General features: G+C 41.6%; 1 protein-coding gene and 1 pseudogene across 1 annotated transcript in view; one reads left to right on the forward strand and one right to left on the reverse strand.

Annotated features, from left to right (window-relative positions):
* The first annotated feature begins 1,825 nt into the window (after nucleotides 1-1,825).
* The window catches only part of kcnab1 (potassium voltage-gated channel subfamily A regulatory beta subunit 1), a 205,447-nt gene continuing 183,637 nt past the window's right edge, over nucleotides 1,826-23,635 (forward strand). Inside the window, exon 1 of the mRNA XM_008106126.2 lies at nucleotides 1,826-2,076. Within this exon, the coding sequence (XP_008104333.1) occupies nucleotides 1,841-2,076 (236 nt within the window). The 5' untranslated portion in view covers nucleotides 1,826-1,840. The remainder of the gene's footprint in view (nucleotides 2,077-23,635) is intronic.
* On the reverse strand, nucleotides 17,178-18,500 carry LOC134297287 (zinc finger protein 658B-like; annotated as a pseudogene).

The following is a 23,635-nucleotide window of genomic DNA, read 5'->3' on the forward strand; positions in this document are numbered from 1 at the left end:
TTTGATTATTCACAGATGTGGTTTACAGTTTTCTCTCTAGGAATCTCTGGGTCTTTTGGTATTACTCTATAGCCAACTTTCTCCAGCAGAAGAAATACAGAAATTTCTAGGAATCCTTAGGTCATCCAATGTGATTTTATGGTCTACTTCTAGTAGAACTTCACCACAGAGTCATGCTGGAAGACATAGAAATTTCTAGGTAGGTATTCTGTCAGGTAAAAATATAGCAATTTCTTTATTTCCTGTTTTTCACATTCATGGGGTCCTATGCCCTTAACCCCAGTGAATGCGGAGGGCTAACTGTATATTTATCGGGCACCTGGTGGTGGCGCAGTGTGTTAAAGCACTGAGCTGCTGAACTTGCAGACTGAAAGGTCCCAGGTTCAAATCCCGGGAGCGGAATGAGCACCCGCTGTTAGCCCCAGCTCCTGCCAACCTAGCAGTTTGAAAACATGCAAATGTGAGTAGATCAATAGGTACCACTCTGGCGGGAAGGTAACGGTGCTCCATGCAGTCATGCCGACCACATGACCTTGGAGGTATCTACGGACAATGCCGGCTCTTCGTCTTAGAAATGGAGATGAGCACCAACCTCCAGAGTCGGTCACGACTGGACTTAACGTCAGGGGAAAACCTTTACCTTTACCTTAACTGTATATATATGAATAATAGATTATATAGAACAGACATGGGCAAACTTTTTTGCCTTAGGGCCACATTGTGGCTGGGCAAGGGGGGCCGGGCACACGCTGGGTGAGAAGAGCCCGGAAGAGGGTGAAACAAGGAGGGGGCAGGGCAGGGACCAGGCCATCCTCAGGTTAGCCTAAAGCATAAAGATGGGTCTGTTTGCCCCGTCCTTATGCCAGGAGGAAGGTGGGACACACAGTGACTGCCCTGATCCTCCTTACCATCCTCCTCCCCAATCCTCCTCTGGCTGTCCTCTTGGCATTAAGCCAGGAGGAGGGTGGGACATGTAGTAGCTGAGGGTCCTCAGGAGGGTTCTCAGCCACCATATGCCTTCCTTGAGCGGTCCTCCTGGCATAAGGATGGGGTCACTCCTACCATTCTTATGTCAGGAGGAGGGTGAGACACTCGGTGGCTGAGAGCGCTACGGAGGGCTCTCAGCTGCTATGTGTCTTCCTCCCCCATTTTTTTTAGCATACAGACACAGTGGGCTGCCCTGTCCTTTTTCCAAGAGGACAGGGAAAATGTGGAGGGCCTGAGGTAAGCACCCAGGGGGCTGCATCTAGGCCTTGGGACTTAGTTTGCCCATGCCTGCTATAGAACCTCAGGAAGTGCACCCTAAAAGTTCCAGTTCTTCACCAAACTGCAGATCCCAAGATCCCATAGGATCCTGCCATAGTATGAAGAGTAGAATCATAGTGCTATAATTGCGTCCTGTGGAAAAGAGCCCCTGGATTCAATGTGTGTGCAGGCTCACTTGTCCCAGAATCAACTTTCTACACCACAGCTGCGAAAAACTAGTCAAGTCCCTGTGAGCATGTTCGAAATGCTTTCTTTCATCTCGACACAGAAAAGTCACATCCTCCTCTGCGTAGCTTTGTCAGAGGTTCCAAAAATCCTTTTATTTTTAAAAATAAAAAAGCACGGCGACAATCAAGCACATCAAAAGGTAGAAAACAGCTACCAGATGTGCCTATGGAAAGATTTCAGCTCTGCCTTCTACTCTAAGCCCTGTAGACGTGTATCTGATTACAGCTTTGTGACCAGGGTAAGGTTGAGGGATAAAAGTACCAGCTGAAAGAAATCTGTTTAGATGACTTTGGGACAGAGACTTCAATAGTGTTTGCTTTTTTTTTTTTACAGGTAAAGCACCGCAATGATTGCAACCCGCACAAGTGGGACTGTGAGGACCAAAGTTCCAGAGTTAAGGAAGACACCAACCCTTCTACAGCTTTCCACCGAAAAAGAGAGGAGATGCAGTGCCTTAGTTCAGATGCAGCGAAAGGCCCAAAGGCTGCTCCTTCTGCGCGAAATGGAAATGAACTGGTATCTTACATCGTATGAGCTATCCCACGAATACACTGTAGCTTATGTGACTGGCATGCCACACAGGTAAGTACTTTAAATAAGCAAAAATATCAGAAACAGTGACTTTTGAATCCACAAATAAATCATCATTGTTATATTCTGCAGACATTCTTTAACATTTTTGTATGAAGAATATTTCATTTTGCCTGGCATCATATACAGCTAGTTAATGAGTTTTGTATTACTTATTAGCTTTGTTGGTTAATGTAACATAAGGACGGTTATTTTCTCGGTGTGATTGGGAGTGCAGCTACTCGTCTACTGCAATGATAGAGGCTACAATCCGATGCAAATTTACCTGAGAGTAATTGCCACCGAACACAAGGAGATCTATTTCTGATGGCTGTGTCAGTCAGAGGATATTCTAATATATCAAGGGTACAATAAAAAATATCGGCTTATGGGATTTGCTTCATCTGTGACATCAGGAACCAGATGTTTTCCTTCTTGGTAGCTTTTAAAATGGGAGGGCAACACAGCCAGTGTTTTCCATATGCTCCTCCAAAAGTCAAGGGGAATTGTAGCCCTCCAGGCTTTCTGTACTACCAGTCCCACAACTATCGTTGTGCTGACTGGGGATTCTGGGAGTTGAAGTCCAAAACATCTGGAAGACCAAGTGCTGCTGAATTTCCTGCCCATCAAAATCTCCCCTTTCTCCCACAATACAAGAGGTAGCTGCTTTAGCCACCTTGAGCCCCTATATCAAAAGAAAGATGGGATAGGCAAAGGTAAAAGTTTTTTCCCCTAACATTAAGTCTAGTCGTGTCCGACTCCGGGTGCTCATCTCCACTTCTAAGTCGAAGAGCCAGCATTGTCTGTAGACACCTCCAAGGTCATGTGGCCGGGATGACTGCATGGAGCACTGTTACCTTTCTGCCAGAGCGGTACCTATTGATCTACTCATATTTGCATGTTTTTGAACTGGTAGGTTGGCAGAAGCTGGGGTTTACAGCAGGAGCTCACCACACTCCCTGGATTCGAACGGCTGACCTTTCGGTCAGCAAGTTCAGCAGTTCATTGGTTTAACCCACTGTGCCACTTTATATGTTATGCATCCCATCCTTTTGGATGCATAACATATAAAGTAAATAAATATAAGGATACTATTTTAAAATATGTTTTGTTTTTAAACTGAATAGAAGGTCAAAGAACTGTACTACACAAATGGTTTGGCTACCTTGACCTATGACTTTGTAGCAGACAAATCAGATAAACATTTGAACGAGTAAAAATAGAGATGGAGGGTCAAATATTTAAGACATTAGTTTGTTAAAGCTGTAATAGAGAGAAATATTGGTAATGTTTGCAAAAAAATCTAGGTAACTGTTATGAAATCAATTTCTAAACCACTGTGATAAATTATTGCTCACATTAGCTGTATTGTGCAAATATATATTCTGCAAATTATATTGAAAACAATGTTGTTGTTTTTTTACAAAAATGTTAGTAAGTACATGGACATAGCCATGCCTATGGTTGCCAGAATGAAAAGTAGAGAGAAATGCTGTCATGGCGCTTCCAGACAGCACCAAATTGCGGGTTTTAGTGAGGGGCAAAAAATCCCAGGACCTCAGAAGAGGTCCACATACAGACTTGTTGGTCTTGGGATTTCTGCCTCCATCGTCTAAACTTGATGCTTTGTTGCAGGATTTTTGCAGCCCCCAAGATGGCTGTTGTAGGATGTCCGCTGGAAACTTTGGCGGTTTAAAAAAAAAACCCTCAAGATAAGGAAATACGAACTGCTGCAAAAGTTCAGTTCTTTCTCCTGCCCAAAGAAACTTTGTGATCCACATATTTCATGATGTTTCTGCCACACAAAGTTAATGGGGTAGGACCACTTCTGCCCAAGTCAGCACTACACAATCAAACAGGAACAAACACTTTCAAGCCAGAACAGAACTTTATCATTATTGACACTTTTTAGAGCCTGCCTGGCCATCTGTCCAGACAGATTTGGTTGTGAACTTGTGGCATGGAACAACAGGTGATATTCCTGGGTTGTACATGTCTGTTCCCATTAGCCATCTGGATGATCTTGGCTTTCAGTATTTACATTCCTCTCCAGTCAGTAGTAAGTTTTTGCCATTTACTTAAATTTCCCCACTTTGTTAGCATAGACCCAATGCGGAACCGACATATATTACCCAGGAACATCACCCTGTTCTTCCCTGGCACAAGTACACCACAAAACCTGTCTGGACAGATTACCATACAAGGTTTGAATAATTATAGTATTGTTGGCATTCTGTTCCTGGTTTGAAAGTGTCTGTTCCTGTTTCACTGTGTACTACTTACTGTGAGAATACTTGTTGCACCCCAGGAACTTCGTTTTTCCTACCACAAACGTCATTAAACAGGTGAAAGATGAAGTTTGCCAAGATAAAGTTTTTGCTTTCTACTCAACTGTCACCTTCTTTTTAGAAACTGACCAACCAGGAACAAACATCTAAAACCCAGGAACAAACCCAGATTTTAAAAATCCGGTGTTTTCCGATTGCAGGGACATACAGACATTCAAAGATGCGGATTTTCAGCTCAGGTCCAGGATATTCCTGCACCTGAAAATCTCGCTTTTTTATTGTTTGAAGTGTTTCCTCCTGCGTTTTGAGGGTATGGGGTCTGGCCACCCTCCTGTTTGCTGCAGAAGCTCCTGGGATAAAGGTATTGTCTGGATGGGCTCCTAGTCCACATGGCCATATATTCCAGTTTAATGCAGAAAATGTGGGATTTTATTCAGCTGTGTGGAAGGGGCCCAAGTAAAAAGCAGCACCTGACAAAATTCCCTCTTTTATTAAAGGTATAGGCATCCTATCTTATTTTTTTCTTGGCCAGCTCTAGCTGCCATATATGTCCTTCCTGCAGTGTCTTGCCCATAATGGTGTGTGTATGTGCACATGTGTGTAAAAAGCAATATATACAATATTCATCAGAATTGGCCATAGATCTCCAGGAGCCAAACCCTTATTCCCCACACAGGCATAAGAAAATGCTTAAAACCACTCCAGTTTGGCACAATTCCACTCTATTGGTGGGTCCTCTCATCCAGCCACCAAAAGTCAACACGACTTTTGGCATAATGGTTGGAAAAGATGATAATGCTTAATAAAGTGAAAAGCAGTAGGAAAAGAAGATGATGGATTGTTTCAATTAAGGAAGCCATGGTCAGGAGTTTGCAAGATCTGAGCAGAACTATTGATAACCAGGGGAGGGGGGAGTAATCTATACTGCAGAATTAATGCAATTTAACATTACTTTAACTGTCATGGCTCTGTGCTATGAAATCAAGTTCTTTGGCCTTCCCTTTCAAAAAATGATGGCGTTTCACCAAACTACAAATCCCAAGATTCATGGCAGTTAAGGTCATCACCTGTATCAAACTGTATTACTTCTACAGTGTAGATTCACCCAGGGTGACTTGGAGGCCACTCATTTATAGGGTTGCTGTAAATCAAAGCCAACTCAACAACCAATAACAACAAATCTTATCATCAGTGTCTTCTCCTTTTCAATCTAAATACCTCCAACTCCTTAATCATCTTGGCTACTCTTCTCTGGATATGTTCCCGCGTGTTAATATCCCTCTTGGATTGTAGTGCCTAGAACTGGATGCAATGTTCGAGGTGAGATCTGACCAAAATAGCATAGAGTGGCACTATTACTTCCCTCAGTCTGGACACTATGCTACTGTTGATTAGCCTATAATTACTTGGCTGCTGCATCATACTATAGACTGCTTCGCTTCTGGTCTACTAAACCCACGTGAACCTTTTTCACATGTATTGCTTCCAAGACAGATGTCATCCACCTCATATTTGTGCATTACATTTTTTCTGCCTAGACATATTACCTTATATTCATCACTGAGGAAATTCATTTTGTCAGCTTTGGCCCAACTTTCCAATCTGTTATGGTAATTTTTAATTCTGATCCTATTATCTGTGATATTTGCAATCACCTCTAATTTGTGCCCTCTATACATTTAAAAGTATGCCTTCTATTCCATCGTCGGAGCCCGATGACATAGTGTACTAAAGCCTCATGACTTGAAGGTTAGGTTGCTGACCTGAAAGCTGCCAGGTTCGAATCCCACCCAGGGAGAGTGCGGATGAGCTCCCTCTATCAGCCCCAGCTCTATGCGGGGACATGAGAGAAGCCTCCCACAAGGATGGTAAAAACAGCAAAAACATCTGGCCATCCCCTGGGCAACGTCCTTGCAGACGGCCAATTCCCTCACTCCAGAAGTGACTCAAGTTGCTCCTGACACATACACACACAAAACATTCCATCGTCTAAATAAGAACTTCTTAAACCTTTCCACTACAGGCCCCCATTTGGCCTGAGAAATTTTTGCGTGACTCCGGGTATATAGGTATATAAATAGGTATAAAAATTAAACATTTAGTGATTAAAAGTTAGCATTTGAAAAGCCTGCTAAATAGGCAGGTTTTTTTTTCTTTTGATGAAGTATCTCCTGCAGATTTCACTGTAAATGCTGCATAACAGATTCATGTAAATATCTAAAATGTCCACTAGGTGGCATTAAGAATTTCTTTCCGGACCCTAATTTTGAGCTAAGGGGGCCCCATTAGGCCCCATTAGGGACCGGATCCTCAGTTTAAGAAGCAGAGTTCTTAATCATTTATAGAAATGTTGAACAACTCCAGGCCTAAGACCGAGTCCAGAGACAGACACTTCAGTAGTCATTTCCCTCTGGAATGATGAGCTACCATTGCAAGGTGTTTGGTATACAGATTGGCTGTTTAATGATATGTCTGAGAACTTTTCCTGCTATTGACATCAAGTTGACTGGTCAGTAGTGGTTTGGAGCTGCTTACCCCACCTTTTTTTTGAAGACTGAGAACAGTATGCCCTCCTCCAGCCTGGGAGGAATCATGTTTTCTAAGAATTCTCAATGATTATGGACAGTGGCTCTGAGATTCCATCTGCAAGGTTTTTTTAGTGCTCTTGGATGTAGTTCAACTGTCCCTGAAGGATTGAATTCATTTATAGTAGTAGGTATTCTTTTTTACTACCTCTTATTATGGGCTGCAGTCTCCTTACTGCATGATTTATTCTATTTTCACCAGCCACAGCACTGTTTTCCTTTAGGGAGAAGAGTAAGGCAAATAAAGTATTGAACAATGCAACTTTCCCTCTGTATCTTATTAGCATTTCACCTTCTTTACAGTGGCCTTACAATTTCTTTGTTTTTCCTCTTCCTCTGAACATAGCCAAAAATCCCTTACGTTTTACTTATTTTTAATCTCTCTAGCAAGTCTGAGTTCATTATGAACTTTAGATTACCTGAATTCCCCTGGCTATTCATGTATCTTCTCTGTCAATGGTTTCCCCCTTCTTCCAGTTCATTCTTATATGTGCATGTGTGTGTGTACACACACACACACACACACACACACATATATATATCAGGCATCAGTGAACCTGAAAGTTCTTTGAACATTTACTCTTTTCTTCCTCATTGAAATAGTTTACAACTGTGCTTTCAGCATCTCTGACCATGAGATCTCACCCAAGATTTTATCACACTAACCTGCTACCATCCCGAATCCCTCCAGGGAGATGGTGACGGGGTATAAACATAAAGTTGTTATTATTATATCATTACCTTAGCTAAAATTAACAATGGGATTAGGACCATGTGAAATGGTTACACTTGTGGAACTCTGATTATACAAACATGAACTAAATACAATCACACTTGTATGAGAACTACCATAAATAAGTAAAGGTTAAGTCATGTCTGACTCTGGGGGCTGGTGCTCATCTCCATTTCTAAGCCGAAGAGCTGGCATTGTCCGTAGACACCTCCAAGGTCATGTGGCCGGCATGACTGCATGGAATGCCGTTACCTTCCCGCCTGAGCGGTACCTGTTGATCTACTCACATTTGCATGTTTCCAAACTGCTAGGTTGGCAGGAGCTGGAGCTAACAGCGGGCGCTCATTCCGCTCCTGGGATTTGAACCTGGGACCTTTCGGTCTGCAAGTTCAGCAGCTCAGTGCTTTAACACACTTTGCCACCGGGGCTCCTTATAGATGATACCAAAAGAATTTTAGCTATACGTTGTTGAAGTTAGGGCACTGTTCCATTATCTGGATGGAAGCCACAAGGGGGGTTAGACAGAGAAGGATAATACATTTTACAGGGGGGGAGAGTTGAAGGAGGAAATCCATTAACCTTGTTTTCACTGGTTATTCCTTCCCCCCTCTTCCCGTGTCATAAACGAGGGTTGTTTCCATGATGGCAAAATGGGTGGAGAAAATAACAGGAAAATAGGGGGAAATAGTTTTACTCTTTCAAACCTACCGTCACCCTGTAAAATAGACTATCCTTCTCTATCTAGCACTCTACTGGCTGACTCAGAGTCATCCAGTGAGTTCCATGCCTCAGTGAAAACTTATACCTGAATCTTTGAGTTCCAGTCCAACAATATAACCACTATATAACACTGGGTCTGCTATTAAACATCAAGATAAATAAAAGTATATGAAATAAACCCCAGCTATTTTGAAAGCCTATTTGAGAAGCAAAAACTAGTAGCTTTTCTCCAACAAGAGATTGTCTAGAATGGGAAGATGCAACAAGCCTTAGTATATGCTAGCAAATACTCTGATAAAGAAATGTGGAAAAGTTCTATGTTTGATTATAATCCCCTTTAGGTAGGTTGGCTGGGGAATTCTAGAGCTGTTGTCTGGACAATATATATTACACATTTTGTCTGATAATAAAATGTAACTTCATTTCTGAAAAAAGCATGTTTGCAGCAAGCATGCAAGGTTTTCTCCTTTCATGTTGACGCTTCACTATCCATAAAAGACATGGGGGAAGGAGACACCTCTCTTAGTAAATATAAACTTGAAAATAATGGCTGTGGCCAAGGAATGCATTTATCTTTCCATTGCTGTGGAATCCAGATTAATCAAATGTGAAAGATCTGAAATTCTGTTTTCTTACTATGTAAGGTAGAATATCCATTTTACCTCTGAGTTGAAGCTATGCTTGCAAACACATGACAGATAGTACCTTCTGATCACTATAAATATAAGAATTAGGATTCCAAAGCAGATACTAAAAATAAGTTTTGACCTCAGAAATCACAATCAGAACTTGCCTGGATCTGGAAACAAGACCTTGATGAAATATTCCAACAACTGGTGTTGGCAAGGTCATTGAATTCCACAATCATTATAGTCAGCCTCTGTTAGCAAAGCAAGAATAATCCACACATGCCTTGCAGAAATGACTTTCTCTCTCTCTCTCCTACACAGAATTATAATCTTTTCCAAAACATGTTTCTCTTTGCAAGATCAATCTTAGCTGATCTACTTTTGAAAGATTTAAAGATTAAGGGAGCCCATGAGACATCATCAAATTACTTGATTATCTAATCACATTCTGTTTGATGGATTACTGGTTGAAAGAAAGATGAAAGGTTAAAGATGGTTTGAATATTGCAACACAGTCAGGGCCGGTTGTTTCTACGAGGCCGCTGACGCGGCCGCCTCGGGCGCTGGCTGCTAGGGGCGCTGTCGAGGCGTCGACAGCGACCCGTAGCGCCACCGACGCCTCCGGTGTTGGCGCGGGGCTTCAATCCCCGCGCCCACACCAAACCGCGACAAGCAGATAGGCCATTTTGCCCTTAGTCAACAAACTAAGGGCAAAAATGGCCTATCTGGCGTGCGCACAGCACAGCTAGGCCATTTTGCCCTTAGTCAACAAACTAAGGGCAAAAATGGCTTATCTGGCTGTGCGCATGCCATTTTTGCCCTTAGTTTGTTGACTAAGGGCAAAATGGCAGATGCTGTGCGCATGCCATTTTTGCCCTTAGTTTGTTGACTAAGGGCAAAATGGCCTAGCTGTGCTGTGCGCACGCGCACAGCGCAGATAGCCCGTTTGGGCCTTACTTCCTGGTCGCGGCCGCCGATCGCCCGGGCGATCGGCGGCCGCGACCAGGAAGTAAGCCCCAAATGGCCTAGCTGTGCTGTGCGCGTGCGCACAGCACAGCTAGGCCATTTTGCCCTTAGTCAACAAACTAAGGGCAAAAATGGCATGCGCACAGCCAGATAAGCCATTTTTGCCCTTAGTTTGTTGACTAAGGGCAAAATGGCCTAGCTGTGCTGTGCGCACGCCAGATAGGCCATTTTTGCCCTTAGTTTGTTGACTAAGGGCAAAATGGCCTAGCTGTGCTGTGCGCACGCGCACAGCACAGCTAGGCCATTCGGGCCTTACTTCCTTACTTCGGGCCTTACTTAGAAACAAGGGGGACCCTGCATCTGATGAGGTCCAGGATCATGGTCCAGCATTCAAACCATAGCTTGCTGAGAAAAATAATTTATCTGGGGAAATAAAACATTTGAAATACATTGGGAGTGAAAGACAAATGTTCCTTTCCTATGCAGCTGCTAACATTCTGTGCTTTTGCTTTTTCAACATCAATTCTGTAGGTTGAAAATGACTCAGCAGGTACTTTCCTTCTAATTTTAAGCCTCTTAGGAGAAATATATGCTTTAGAATGTTATTTGAGAACTGTAAATCTTTCCTAGCTCCCCATTGCCACCCTGGCATCCACACCATTGCTTTTGTTCTTCTCACTAATTAGACTAATTTAACAAAAGGTTGTGCCTTGGTCAGCTATCAGTACTTCTTTGTAATTGATAGTTGCTTTATTAAAACAATAAATTTCATAGGCACCCACACTGTGACCAAACAGTAGGGCAGTAATATCCAATTATTTTTTTCATAAATACACAGCTCTAAAGGGATTGTTAATTAGTTCAATGCTTTCTTTTCTGGCATAAGCATTTCTGCCCAATATTGACACAGCAACCAGGTCGTGATGCAGTAGTTACTCTGCAGCTGCCTTTGTCACTGAATACTATGGGTCCCCTCATAATTACAGAACCCATATCTGCTATTTTATTTATCTGTGTTCAGAGAAGAAAAGGTCTCTTTAGGAATTTCCTAGGTTCTCCTTGTGATTCTATGGCATACCCCCTTGAAAGCTATGGCATATTGTTTTGGAGGACCTAACTAGAGAAGATACGTCTGGGGGAATTTCTAGGTTCTTCAATGAAACTCTATGGTGTGCTAAAACTTGAAGTTAGCTAATTTAGTGATATTTGGCCATATCCATGATTTCATAAAACTGCAACCCAGCCAGGAACATATGCCTTTTGATGCAAGAGTCTTAATGTATTTAATGACAAAACAAAATAAACCCTGTATTAACAATGCAAATTTTCTCTCAAATGGTAGATTTTACAAAAAGTAATGCATTTACCAACTCAGTGGAAGTGGCACTCTGTGCATCATGGCAGTGAGCAAAGTCAGGGCAGGTGCCAAGTTCTAGCCTACCAAGGCTTAACTATCAGAATCAAACTATTTGACTGTCAGCATATGGGACTTGGGTTGTGTGGACACTCCTGATGCCTGATGCATAAGAGCAATTTCCCCCATAACACCATTTTACTAGGTCCCTCTTATTTGGGTATTTTAATCTAATGATTCTATTTTTATATTTATATTGCTGCTACAGTCCACCTATGAATTTGACTGAATTGTATTGGTGGTTGTTTGATACTATTACTATTGTATTAACTTTTGTTTCAACTTTTGATTTTATTACCATATTGTGTTTTAACCTGTGCATATTGTGTTAATGTATGTGTGTTGTTCTTTTGTAACATTGTAAGCTGCCCCGAGTCCCCGCGGGGAGATGGTGGCGGGGTATAAATAAAGTTTTATTATTATTATTATTATTATTATTATTATTATTATTATTATTATTATTATTTTCATTCCCTACCATCCCTCCTTAAATTTTGGAGGGTTTGTATAGATGATTGTTTGTTGATAGATATGGCCAGTGTGTTTATCATAAACATTCCCCATAATGGACCCAGGAGTTGTAGGCAACCAACTCATAACAGTCACAGGTAAATGGTCCTGCCTCATTCTCAGATGCCAAGGGAACCCCAGAATAGATTCCTGCCCCAATTGCTTCCACACTACCTGGCAGGTGAAATGAGTGAGTTGGTTTCTATTGACTGACAATGGAATAAATGTATTTCTATCACCTAGCAGGCAAGCTATGCAATAACTGGATCCGTGTCCATGCTGTGGGCCAAGTCCATTAAGCTGGAGCCAATAAAGTTGTGGCCTTTTCGATCCCAACAGAATGTAGTCTGTGCTCCTTCTTGCTTAAAGGCAAAGCCCCACTTTTTCTACTGGGTCTACACTTAGCAGATTGTGTCATATTGGTTGCTCTCATTCTATATATAGTTTCCACAAAGGAAGATATATTGATTTTGACTGAACTAAGCATTCAGTTTCCTAGCCCAGTTTGGAGTTTCAAATACAAATATGGTCTTGATTTAGGTGTATGGGATTGGGTTGGTGGAAGCAGATTTCCCCTGCCTCTTTCTTCTTATTGCAGTTCTATGTGTTTCACTTGTAAAGGCAGTCTCTGAATTACAAACATCCGACTTCTAAACAACACATAGTTACAAACCATGGTGAGAGAAATCTAGCCCTAGGAAGGAAAACCGTTCCTGGAAGAGTGTCTGCTGCTTTTAAAATGTCCCAGTTTCTATTTTCCACACCCCCTCCTTTGTCCTTAGCTAATTTCAATTGGTATAAACTGAGTTCAAAGGGGAAAGGTAGTTTGCACTCCATTAATTCAGCAGAGAGAGAGAAAGAGAGAGAGAGAGAGAGAGAGAGAGAGAGAGAGAGAGAGAAAGAAATACTGTCTTTTCCAATAGATTTCTTGCAAAAGCAAACTGCTTCAGCTCTCCTCGCCTTTTTGTCTTTCTGCATTAATAACGTCGACACCTTAATCACACTGATGTTGCCTGATCAAATACACCCCATTTTAAAGTTATGAAATATTGGAGGATATGCAGATCCTCTTAGAAAAAAAATGTGAGAGACTGAAATGAATATTGATCCCTGAAAAATGGGGAGTGTTAGATCCTCGATCCAACCCAAAGAAATAGAAAATAGGAGGAGTGAAAGAGGAGGTGAAAAGAAGTACAGTATAGTAATATACAGATAGTGAGGGCAATCCAAAAAGTGCCTGTCATTCAAGTAACCACAAAGGAGGAATTGGGAGATGGGGGATTGTGTTGTGAACATAGTGATGGGAGAGAAACAAGAAATCCAACAGAAATCAATACTAAAGTGGGAAGTGTTTTTCTCAAAGAGGGACTGTTATCCCATGCTCCAGAATGTGTTGCCAGAGAGTGAGAAACTGTAGAAATGTGCTTTTTTTCTCCTACTCTGCACCATATTATGCCAATACAAAATGTAATTGCTGCCAAGGAAACAGACCCAGTGTGCAATAAAATAAAATGAAAAGGAATAAGAGCTGCTTTGGACGAAATGTCCTTGTATGGTTGTTGCTTTTTCCTGGTTTATATTAATTTTATACAGCAATGTACTGGTTCTCAGTTGATTGTTTTATTTATTTGTTGCTTTTGTATCATAGCTATCTTCCATTACAGGTGTTATACATGGCTCTCCTACTTTGTCTTAGTGACATAAGTCAGGCTGAGAGAGAGCATCTGGTCTTGGATTATAGAGACATCACCCTTGTGTTGTAGTGGAATATCAAGTTCCACTACAACACAACATCATTATACTCTATGATGAATGTAATGTCACATTTACTTATGAAATAGAGGATGGAATATCAGTATATGTAGCTAAATAATGTGGTTATTTGAAAATGGATGTTCAGAGTCTATATGAAATCCATCTATAGGTAATCACTTGTGGCTAAGTGTGATTATATTCCAATGGTAGCGGCATGGCGGTGGGTCTGTCAGTGACTGTAGAGAGCTACGACATGATCAAATGAGCTGCGGAATCACTACGGATCATGGCAATTGTACCAATGCCCATTGGGGGGTGTGAGGAACCTGTCACCCCTTGTCCCGCATCGCCCAACTCACCTGTTGCCCCAACCCAATGGGGGGAAGCATCGGCCGCCCGGTTTCTCCCCACTGATTTCAGTGGAACACAGGAATCCTCCTGTGTTGCCACCATAGCAGCATACACCAGTTGCACTTCCCTTTTGTGACAGAGCCCTGCCAGAAGTAGTTTGACAGTAGTTTGACAGCTAGTGGGCTCCATCACAAAAGAGAAGATGAAACACCGTATGCCACTGATTTGGGTCCCATATGATGAGGTCACTATTCTTTATCTGCATGGTCTTTTACAATGGGGACATAGATTTCCATATGGAAGGTGGTGATGACAAGGATTTGATTGACACGTTTTCCTTTTGGCATTTTTCTCCCTTTTGCCCTTTATTCATGCCTCCTCAAAATCCATGGCAATTGTTGGTAATAGCTGACCTCCAATTGCAATGCTCAACAGCCAAGCCTTCCCAGTTCTTGGTGTCTATTCTATATTTGTTAAGGTTAGCTTTAAGCCCATCTTTAAATCTCTTTTGCTGTCTACCAACACTCCATTACTTTATTTCCTAGCCTCTGGAGCAGCAGAAAACAAAGTTCTCAATTTCTCGATACAAACATCACTTTGGATAATTAAGTATGGCTACTAGGCTTGATCGATCCACGAAAAATTTGATTCTAAACTCGTTTCAAAACTAGAGGGGGGCAGCTTTTCGTTTCTGATGGTATTTCCGAATTTGGCCCCCCAAAATTTTCAAAATTAACGAAAATTCGTTATTTTCTAAATTAATTCGTTAATGGTGGACGCGCATGCGCAATTCCCAAAAACAGCACAGAGGGAGAGGACTTTACAGGACTCTCCCACCCTCATTTTTTGAGTGATCTTCTTCAAACTTGGTACAGTGGTAGAACACATTTAACACTGATAGCTCACCAAAATTTGGAACGTTTCCCTTATCCTCTGATTTTTGGCGAATTTTCATAGCTTTTATAGTAAACCATTTTTTAATAATTGCAGAAATCTGTTCCTGCTTTGAAAGTCTTATTTCCTGTTAAATTGGGTTGTCTTTACTGTGAAAGTCATTGTTCTACTTCAGAAACTTTGTTTTTGTGGCTGAAACTTTGTTAAATTGGTGTGTGTGTGTGATATATACTGTGTATATATATAATATATATATAGTCCCTGCATAATGTGTGTGTGTGTGTGTGTGTGTGTGTGTGTGTGTGTGTATAGGTAAAGGTAAAGGTATCCCTTGACGTTAAGTTCAGTCATGTCTGACTCTGGGGGTTGGTGCTCATCTCCATTTCTAGGCCCAAGAGCCAGTGTTGTCCATAGACACCTCCAAGGTCATGTGGTCGGCATGACTACATGGAGTGCCATTACCTTCCCGCCAGAGCAGTACCTATTGATCTACTCACATTGGCATGTTTTCAAGCTGCTAGGTTGGCAGAAGCTGGAGCTAACAGCGGGCACTCACTCTGCTCCCGGGATTTGAACCTGGGACCTTTCGGTCTGCAAGTTCAGCAGCTCAGTGCTTTAACACACTTCGCCATCGGGGCTCATGTATATATAATATACATACACATACACACAATGTGGAGAATATGTGGAAAGGTAGATAGATAGATAAGTTGGGAGCCACAGCGAAGGCACCTTCCTGGGAGCAAGGTCTAATAATAATAATAATAATAATAATAATAATAATAATAATAATAATAAAAAATCCCTTACAATATCCAAGATGGGTACCATTATTGGCAGAGAAAGCCAAGCTGTAGGAGTTGAAATCCAATCATTTATCCTCCCTATAGAATCAATTTTATATGCATTTTTAGCTACAGAAAAGCTAAAATCAGGACAGTAAAAGAACAACACCCAGAAAATGGGAATTCCAGACAGGAAACAATCAGGGCCAGCTAATACCTCCCAACAAAGGATTCCCCCAGGTAGGAAGCAGCCAGGCTTTGAAGCTGCAAGGCTATTCAATGCTAATCAAGGTGACCAATTGCAACATTCACACTTGCCTCCCACAGACAAGAGTTCTTTCTCCCACCCTGGACCTTCCACAGATATATAAACCCCACTTGCCTAGCTTCGCACAGACGTCAAAACCTCACCGCCGGGCCCCTCTCTGTCTCTCTCGGTCTCGGCTCCATCCGCCGCCTTCCCGCCTCAGAGAGACACCAGGCCTGAGCTGAGGCGAGGCGGTGGCGGCGGCGGCCATTTCCCCCCTCCGTCTTCCTCCTCCTCCTCCTCGGCCTCCTTCCCCCTCGCCCCCTCCCATTGGCTGAGCCCGTGACGCCCCTTTTGCTGAGGGGCAAAAGGAAAGGGCCTGAATGGTTTGGGTGATTTGCAAAAGCTTTTTTTTCCTAACGAAGAAAACGACATAACGAAAAACGGCCTCTCGCGATTCGAAACCGCGATATCAGACGTGTGGACAACCAATGCTTCAAAATTGCTTCAAAACAAACGAAAATAACGAATTAATAACGGTTAACGGGGAAAACGAATTATTTGAGCAAGCCTAATGGCTACCATGTCACCTCTTAACTTTCTCTTCTCCAGGCTAAACATATCAATCTTCCTAAGCCATACTTAAGGTATTCCATCTAAACATTAGGAGGAACTTCCTGACTGCAGAGGGGGTCAAACGTGGATTTGCTATCTCTACATACTAACGTGGGAGCCACCTGCCCAATAGTCATGGCAATTAACCAGCTATCAGTGCTCTAGTATTTCAGTAAATATGAGCTTATTACCTGCTGGTTTATGAGCTCTGACAACTCTGAAGATTGGATACAATTCTTGAGTTTTGACTAGGATCTACACTTTAGGTTTCAAACAGTAACTCTGTTTGCAGGCATCTTTTTGTGATTCCACCCACAGTCTGATACCTAAAGGATGGATTCCCTAAGCTGAGTTCCAATACCAAAGTGAGCTGGTGGGATGAAAATGCTTGGAGTGACACTCTTAACCTGGATGAACAGAATTATCTCTAAAAGACATGAGAGGAAAGTTTAAGGAGGCTGGAGATGTACAGCCCTATACTCCTACCTTTATGGCTCATCTCTTGGTTGTGATTCTTAAGTGTTTTATATTGCCTTATTATGATTTTATTGATTGCATGGGTTTAGCTGTAGATTTGATTTCTTGTGCACACTTTAAGCTTCCTTCTGGGTCCTACAGGGTCCAAAGGTGTATTCAAGAGTGTCAGAAGGAGTTTTATGGAGTTATTTATTCTAGACTGCATTTGGCGAGTTTTAGTGTATGTGCTTTAACTAAGGGTTCCTCTGCTACTGCTGTTTTATCTGCTACCTCATTGTTATTTTAATAAAATATATATGGAAGAAAGGATTAAATCTAATTGTTAGTATCAAGTATAGTAGACTCCCCTTTAATCAACAGAAGATTGGTAAATCAGTTTTCACTTAAGCTCTGTTTATTTGCTCGGTCTAGTCTACCCAGGGCTAACAAATTGCAGCTATTTGCTGGAAATTATGTAGCCCTCTAGATGTTGCTGCATCCATCCTCCATTTCCTACTCTCTGGGGTTTGCTCTTTAGAATAATAGATTTATAGTTTCCAGATCAGTTATGTGTGCCATTTCATGTGCAGGGAAAGGTGGTCTGAGCGAGATAAAGCACACTGGCGGAGGTGACTTTTGAAGGGTGCTGCCCAGTGCGTTTGCGATAATGGCGAGTCAACTCATCTGAATGGACAAGTTTCCAAGCTCATCTTTCCCATGTGAAGCAATAGGGCTTCTCACCCGTGTGAGTGCACAGATAGGCCTTTAGATGGGAGCTCTTGGTGTCTTGCTACAGCTGGCATAACTGTGCTGGCAGACCCTTTGTGTGGCCAAGACTTGTGTCCCTTATTAGTCTTTGATGGCTATTCCTCGGCAGGCAAGGGAGGTGTCAGGAAGCCCAAGATGCGCAAAATGGGATGTGCTTGTCAGTCTGGTATAGTTGGGCCCAGGCTTGGCACTCACAGAAAAGATGGTAGCCAATCAGCGGGCCATAATGCTGTAGCTGGGATAGTATAGGTGGTAGCCGAGTATAAGAAGCTTGTTTGCCCATCACACCAGAGTATACACAAGCTTCATAGGTCATCTTTAATATTGTCCATAAGCTCCATACTTTGGCTCCCCATGATACTGCTGTTCCGTGGGAGCAATAGCCCAATAGTCAGTCTGGGCAAGGAACTGCTGCAGCTGACTGCAGCACGTACTGTATATGGATCCATCATTTAAAGAGCACAGTTATGAATGTTAGAAGCATAGTCTACAGCAGTGGTTCTCAACCTGTGGGTCCCCAGGTGTTTTGGCCTACAACTCCCAGAAATCCCAATCAGTTTACCATGGTTGAGAACCACTGGTCTACCGAGTTCTCTCCTGGTAAATGTTTGGTATCCAAGTTTGGTATCCAAGTTTGGTATCCAATGCTTTCTGGGAACCACTGTTAATCTCCTCCTTCATCTGAGTAATTGTTTTTGAGCCCATGGGGAGCACCGGCATCTTGCTCGGAGGGACAGAAGCTTCTCACAAGGACATCAAGGTCCCAACAGATTTCATCACACTCTTTCTTGATTTACTGAACCTCTTCAGGTTGGGTCTTCACGTTAGGAATAGCCCCACACCAAGTGGAAAAATAGTGGATTAAATGGTAAACTCTCACAGTGTATAGCTTTTCTAATATGGAAATTATATTTGAATAGGGAAAAATGTCAACATCACAGTATACTTGAGAGCAGCTTGGGGTTTACACAGCAACATTTCATCCTCCTTTCTGAATTGCTTTAATAAAGTGAATTTAGCAGGCCACAATCTGAGACTCCCCATGGGCACTTAAATTGTTTTAAGTGGAGAACTGAATGCTTCCAAATTGTTATGTGCTCAAGGTTGTCTCTTCTGTTGTGATGTTTCAGCTTTGCAAATTGTAAATTGCATTGACAGAAGCAAAGCTGCAACAATTTAAACAAAATCTTTAAATTCTTACCTTCTTTGCCAGCCAGTAGGTATACCAGGTCCCCTTCTTTATGTCTCTGGAATTTATGTTAGGAAAGTTTGGTGTAAAATCTCAGCCAAAGTTTGAGGAAACTGATGCAATACAAATAATAACTTTTATGCTATAAATATTTTAGTACAGTTTAATCTTAAATGAAAATGAATATTATGTTTATATTCAACATTACCAAACAGAAGAAACCTTTTCAAATATAGGGTAATGTGTAAGGAGGCAGGGTAATTATGTATACTCAATTTCCATATATTATTTATTACTGAAAATAGTCAATATCATAGCAACCTGGACCAATGGTGGGTTGCAATAGGCAGATTGCCTGTGGTATTTTTTCCCCAATTTTTAAGATCCATATGTACATTGCTATGCTTAGTTGTTGCTTCCATCTTTCTTTCCTGAGGCCACAGCTTATTTTTTTCTTCCTCCAGCATGAGGAAGAAAAATCTTGTTTCTTCAAATCTTAAACTTAAACAGCACACAGTCTTTTTAATGTCTCCCTGTAAAAGACTGCATGCTTAGAAGCAAGCTATAGGGAATTGTGTCACCAAGTTCAGCTTCTAGATGATGATGATGACGACGATGACAATGACGATGACGACGACGACGACAACAACAACAACAACAACAACAACAACAACAACATAGGGAAAGGGTTTAATTGCATGCCGGCAGGCAAGTGGGAGCCAGCGGGCTCTGTGGGTGACCTGGGCTAAACCGGTGTATGCCACCGATTTTAGCCTTTGTGAAGAGGTTGTAAGTATTACTTTAAGGAAAACAGCATCTAAAATCCATGTGAATTGCAGCAATATTACTTTCAATTTATAGTACAGGTGGGCATACTGTAACCCAGAAAATTCAAGTTTTAAAGCCAAACATTTGGAAATGCTTAAAAAACATTGCTTTAAAACACTGCTCATTTCTGACAGGATGTCTGGTAAGGAACCGTTCTTTAAAGATAATATTTGTTGTGCATTTTCTTTTTTATTCCTACCAGCTTCACATTATGCTCAAAAATCATGACTTTCACAGGACAATCTCAGGAATCTATGCAATTCAAATAATATTCCATTAAAAGGCATTTCTTGAGGACTGCTTGTACTATATCTTTGAGGTTCTCCTTAGAGCCTGCTAGAGACATTTTTTTGCATTCCCCAGTGAAAATGCACAATACTCCCATTTGACCAAGGTCTCTTTCAGATGAAGCAAATAAGTCGGGAGATTGTGTTTTTGATGCTGTGGATCTCTTTCTCATACTCTCATCTTAGAACTGAAGAAATACAGTATTATTTTAGTGTCTTATTTTATTTATTTACTTACTTACTTACTTACTTACTTACAGTACTTATACTCTGCCCTTCTCACCCCGAAGGGGACTGAGGGAGATTACAGAACTTACATATGCAACAAAAATTCACTGACAAGGCAGACAATTGTACATAGAAAGAGGTATATGTATAGGCTTTTCCCATCTTCGGCATCTTGGAGGCTTGTACTCAATTCCGGCTATGGCTGGGGAGGGGGGAATGCTGTTGCTCCATCTCCCTGCCAAAGAGCTTTGTTCGTAAACTTCTTGCTTGGTCAAATCACTGGCATTTTTCAGGCATTTCCTTATGGGTGCCTTAAAATACCTCCCCACTTTAATGTGGTACCTATTTATACACTCACATTTTGCTTTTGAACCATTAGGCAGGCGGAAGTTGGGCTAAACGCTAGGAGCTCACTCTGACCCTTTGGACTGACAAAATTTACGGCAGCTGGATAATACTAGATAATTGGGGACTGAAGGAAGGTTTTCATTGAAGGGCAAATTTTTTATTTGGGGTGTGTGTGCTGCCTTCATTAACTCTACATGCTCTGATAGTCATTTCAATACAGGTTGTTCCTTCAAAGCACCAGAATACCAGTAACTCAAATGATTTATTCTCCACTTACTTCTAAGTAAGCACTATTGAAGGCAATGGGGCTTATTACGGAGTACTCCTAAATTTTCATTAATAAGTTGTCATTTATATTTTCAAGGCCAATCAAACAACAGGGTGTCATTCAGAAGGCTTGGACAGACTTTCCAAACATTCAAAGACTTGGGTGATTGTGAAGAAGGGAGACTGATTTAACATCATTTCACTTGTTATGGCAAACCAACCTTGCAAACATTGTAGCAGTTGTGACGAGGCTGGATATACACCAGGCATGGGCAAACTTCGCCCCTCCAGGTGTTTTGGACTTCAACTCCCACAATTCCTAACAGCTGGTAGGCTGTTAGGAATTGAGAGAGTTGACGTCCAAAACACCTGGAGGGCTGAAGTATGCCCATACCCGATCTACACTGTCCTATATCACAGGATCTAATCTCAGATTATCTGCTTTGAACTGGAATATATGAGTCTCCACTGCTATATAACCTGTGATAAATAGACAATTTGAGATCATATCCTAGGATATAAGGCAGTGTAGAAGAGCCTGAATGGCTAAGCAGATGTACTTGTTTGCTGAAACCAAGTAAAAATATAATAAAACAATTCATTGCTATTATTCATAGCACAACTGTGGAGGTGTGCATTTAAAAATAGCATTAAACATTAATGGCTCACCATCCAGCATCATCATCAGCAGTAAAAAACAATGGAAGAAAGACATCTGTTTTTGACCCACACAGCTACATGGCTTTTTCTCTGTCCCATAATTTAGAAAAAGATTTATCAAACCTTTGATTCAGTCTAAAGCTACTCCCACATGTTCCTGAAATCATTACTATTGAAATATCACAATAAACCAAAAAATGCAGGAGAAATTTAAGGACTATGAACCACATGCTGCAATAAGCAGGAAATGAAAGGCTATTAGGCCACAGATAAATTAATTTCATCCCAGATTAGGTATGTGAGGCAGTCATCTTACTTTTCCAGATAGCAAGACTGGGACACATTGGAGAGGTTACTGCAAAATTAAAGATGAACAAGACTCCTTGAATTCAACTGAACTCGGCCACAATCTTCCTTTTGTTTTCTGTGTTTAGTGTTGGAAGAGGATATGTATCAGGCCTTCTTCGTGGTTGTTCCCAAGTTATGGTCAAGTGATGAAACCTTATCACTTATACAGTTTTGAATGCTCAGGTTGTTCGGACATCTGACTAATGAACTCATCAGATGGGCTGTCTGATTGACGGAGTCAGTATACTGAGAGAGGGCCCGAAGGAGTCAGGTGACTATCCATCTCCTAATTGAAGAAGCTGGGGACAGCATCGAAAGAAGCTGGAGTCTGTATGGAAACATCATGGGATGGCAGCCCATGACCCACAATGGTAAGGGGACGAAGCTGGGCACTGCCCCAGAGTTTCCCACATTATCTCCTGCTGTCCCCAGGCTTCTGGACCTCCATTTGATGAGGTCCAGAGAGCCCTGGATCTCTCAAGCAAAGTAATCTTATTGACAAGGCAGAAGCCAAATAACAACCAGTCTCATTCCCGCCTTTTCATATTCACCATTTGGCAGAGCAAAATATACATGTAGCTTTACATACAAAACATTCCCATGGCCTTAAGGAGGAGAGAATGGCAAGAGGGAATTTGAAGCATTGCTAAGCAGTTAAACAGAAAAATAAGTAAGGAGAGGCCAAGGCTAGCCCAAAATATTTTGCTGCTTGAAATGAGGGAGAACATAGTGGATTGGCAACTGAATTTTACACTAGAGATGGAACTGCACTATCCATTTCACTTGTATGGCATTTCACCCCTCCATCATTCCTTGTACTACCAAAGTGAAGGTGAATGCCAGAACAAAAGATTTGGAGCCAAAAAGGTGTGAGTTGGGAGTCAAACTAATTATATTGGGAACACATGTTCTCAGTGATTAACCCATTTGCCCTCTCAAAATAAGATTTTCCCAGAAAACATGCCTAATTTTCATTATTTTATTTTTCTCCACTTTACCCATATGAAAAGGTAGCTCACGGCATAGGTTAAACAAAAGGGTAGCTAAAAGCTAATCATAATCATAGAAACAATTAAAAAACTGTCAAACCATCCTATTAAAAAGCGCTGATTTAGGACAAGGTAGAAGCATTTAAAGTACAACAATGCAGGCAAAAATAGAACATCCTCATTTTAATAAAAACCCACAAAATTCTTCTTCTGCATCTAATTAATAGTTAAAGCTTGTCTCAATAAAGAGATTTTTAAAAATGCTGATAAATGTGTGTGTGTGTGGGGGGGGGGAGCAATGTAGCCTTATCTCCTATGGCAGTGGTTCTCAACCTGTGGGTTCCTAGATGTTTTGGCCTTCAACTCCCAGAAATCCCAACAGCTGGTAAACTGTCTGGGATTTCTGGGAGTTGTAGGCCAAAACAACTGGGGACCCACAGGTTGAGAACCACTATCCTATGGGAAGGAGTTCTATAATTTGGATGCAACCACCAAGAAGAGCTTGCTACATATCTTTTTCCAACATGCCCATGACAAACAGAAAAAGTCCTTCCCAGAAGATCCCAATCTTAGACAGGTTCATATAGGAAGACACATCATTTGAACCAAAGCCTTATAGAGCTTTATAGGTCATAGTCAGTTTAAGAGTGCTGTGACAGTAGAGTTATATGTTCACTTTACTTAGATCCAGTTTGCAGTTGGGCCACTGCA

Source organism: Anolis carolinensis, chromosome 3, assembly GCF_035594765.1.
Source record: "Anolis carolinensis isolate JA03-04 chromosome 3, rAnoCar3.1.pri, whole genome shotgun sequence".
In the NCBI taxonomy this organism is placed as follows: domain Eukaryota; kingdom Metazoa; phylum Chordata; class Lepidosauria; order Squamata; family Dactyloidae; genus Anolis; species Anolis carolinensis.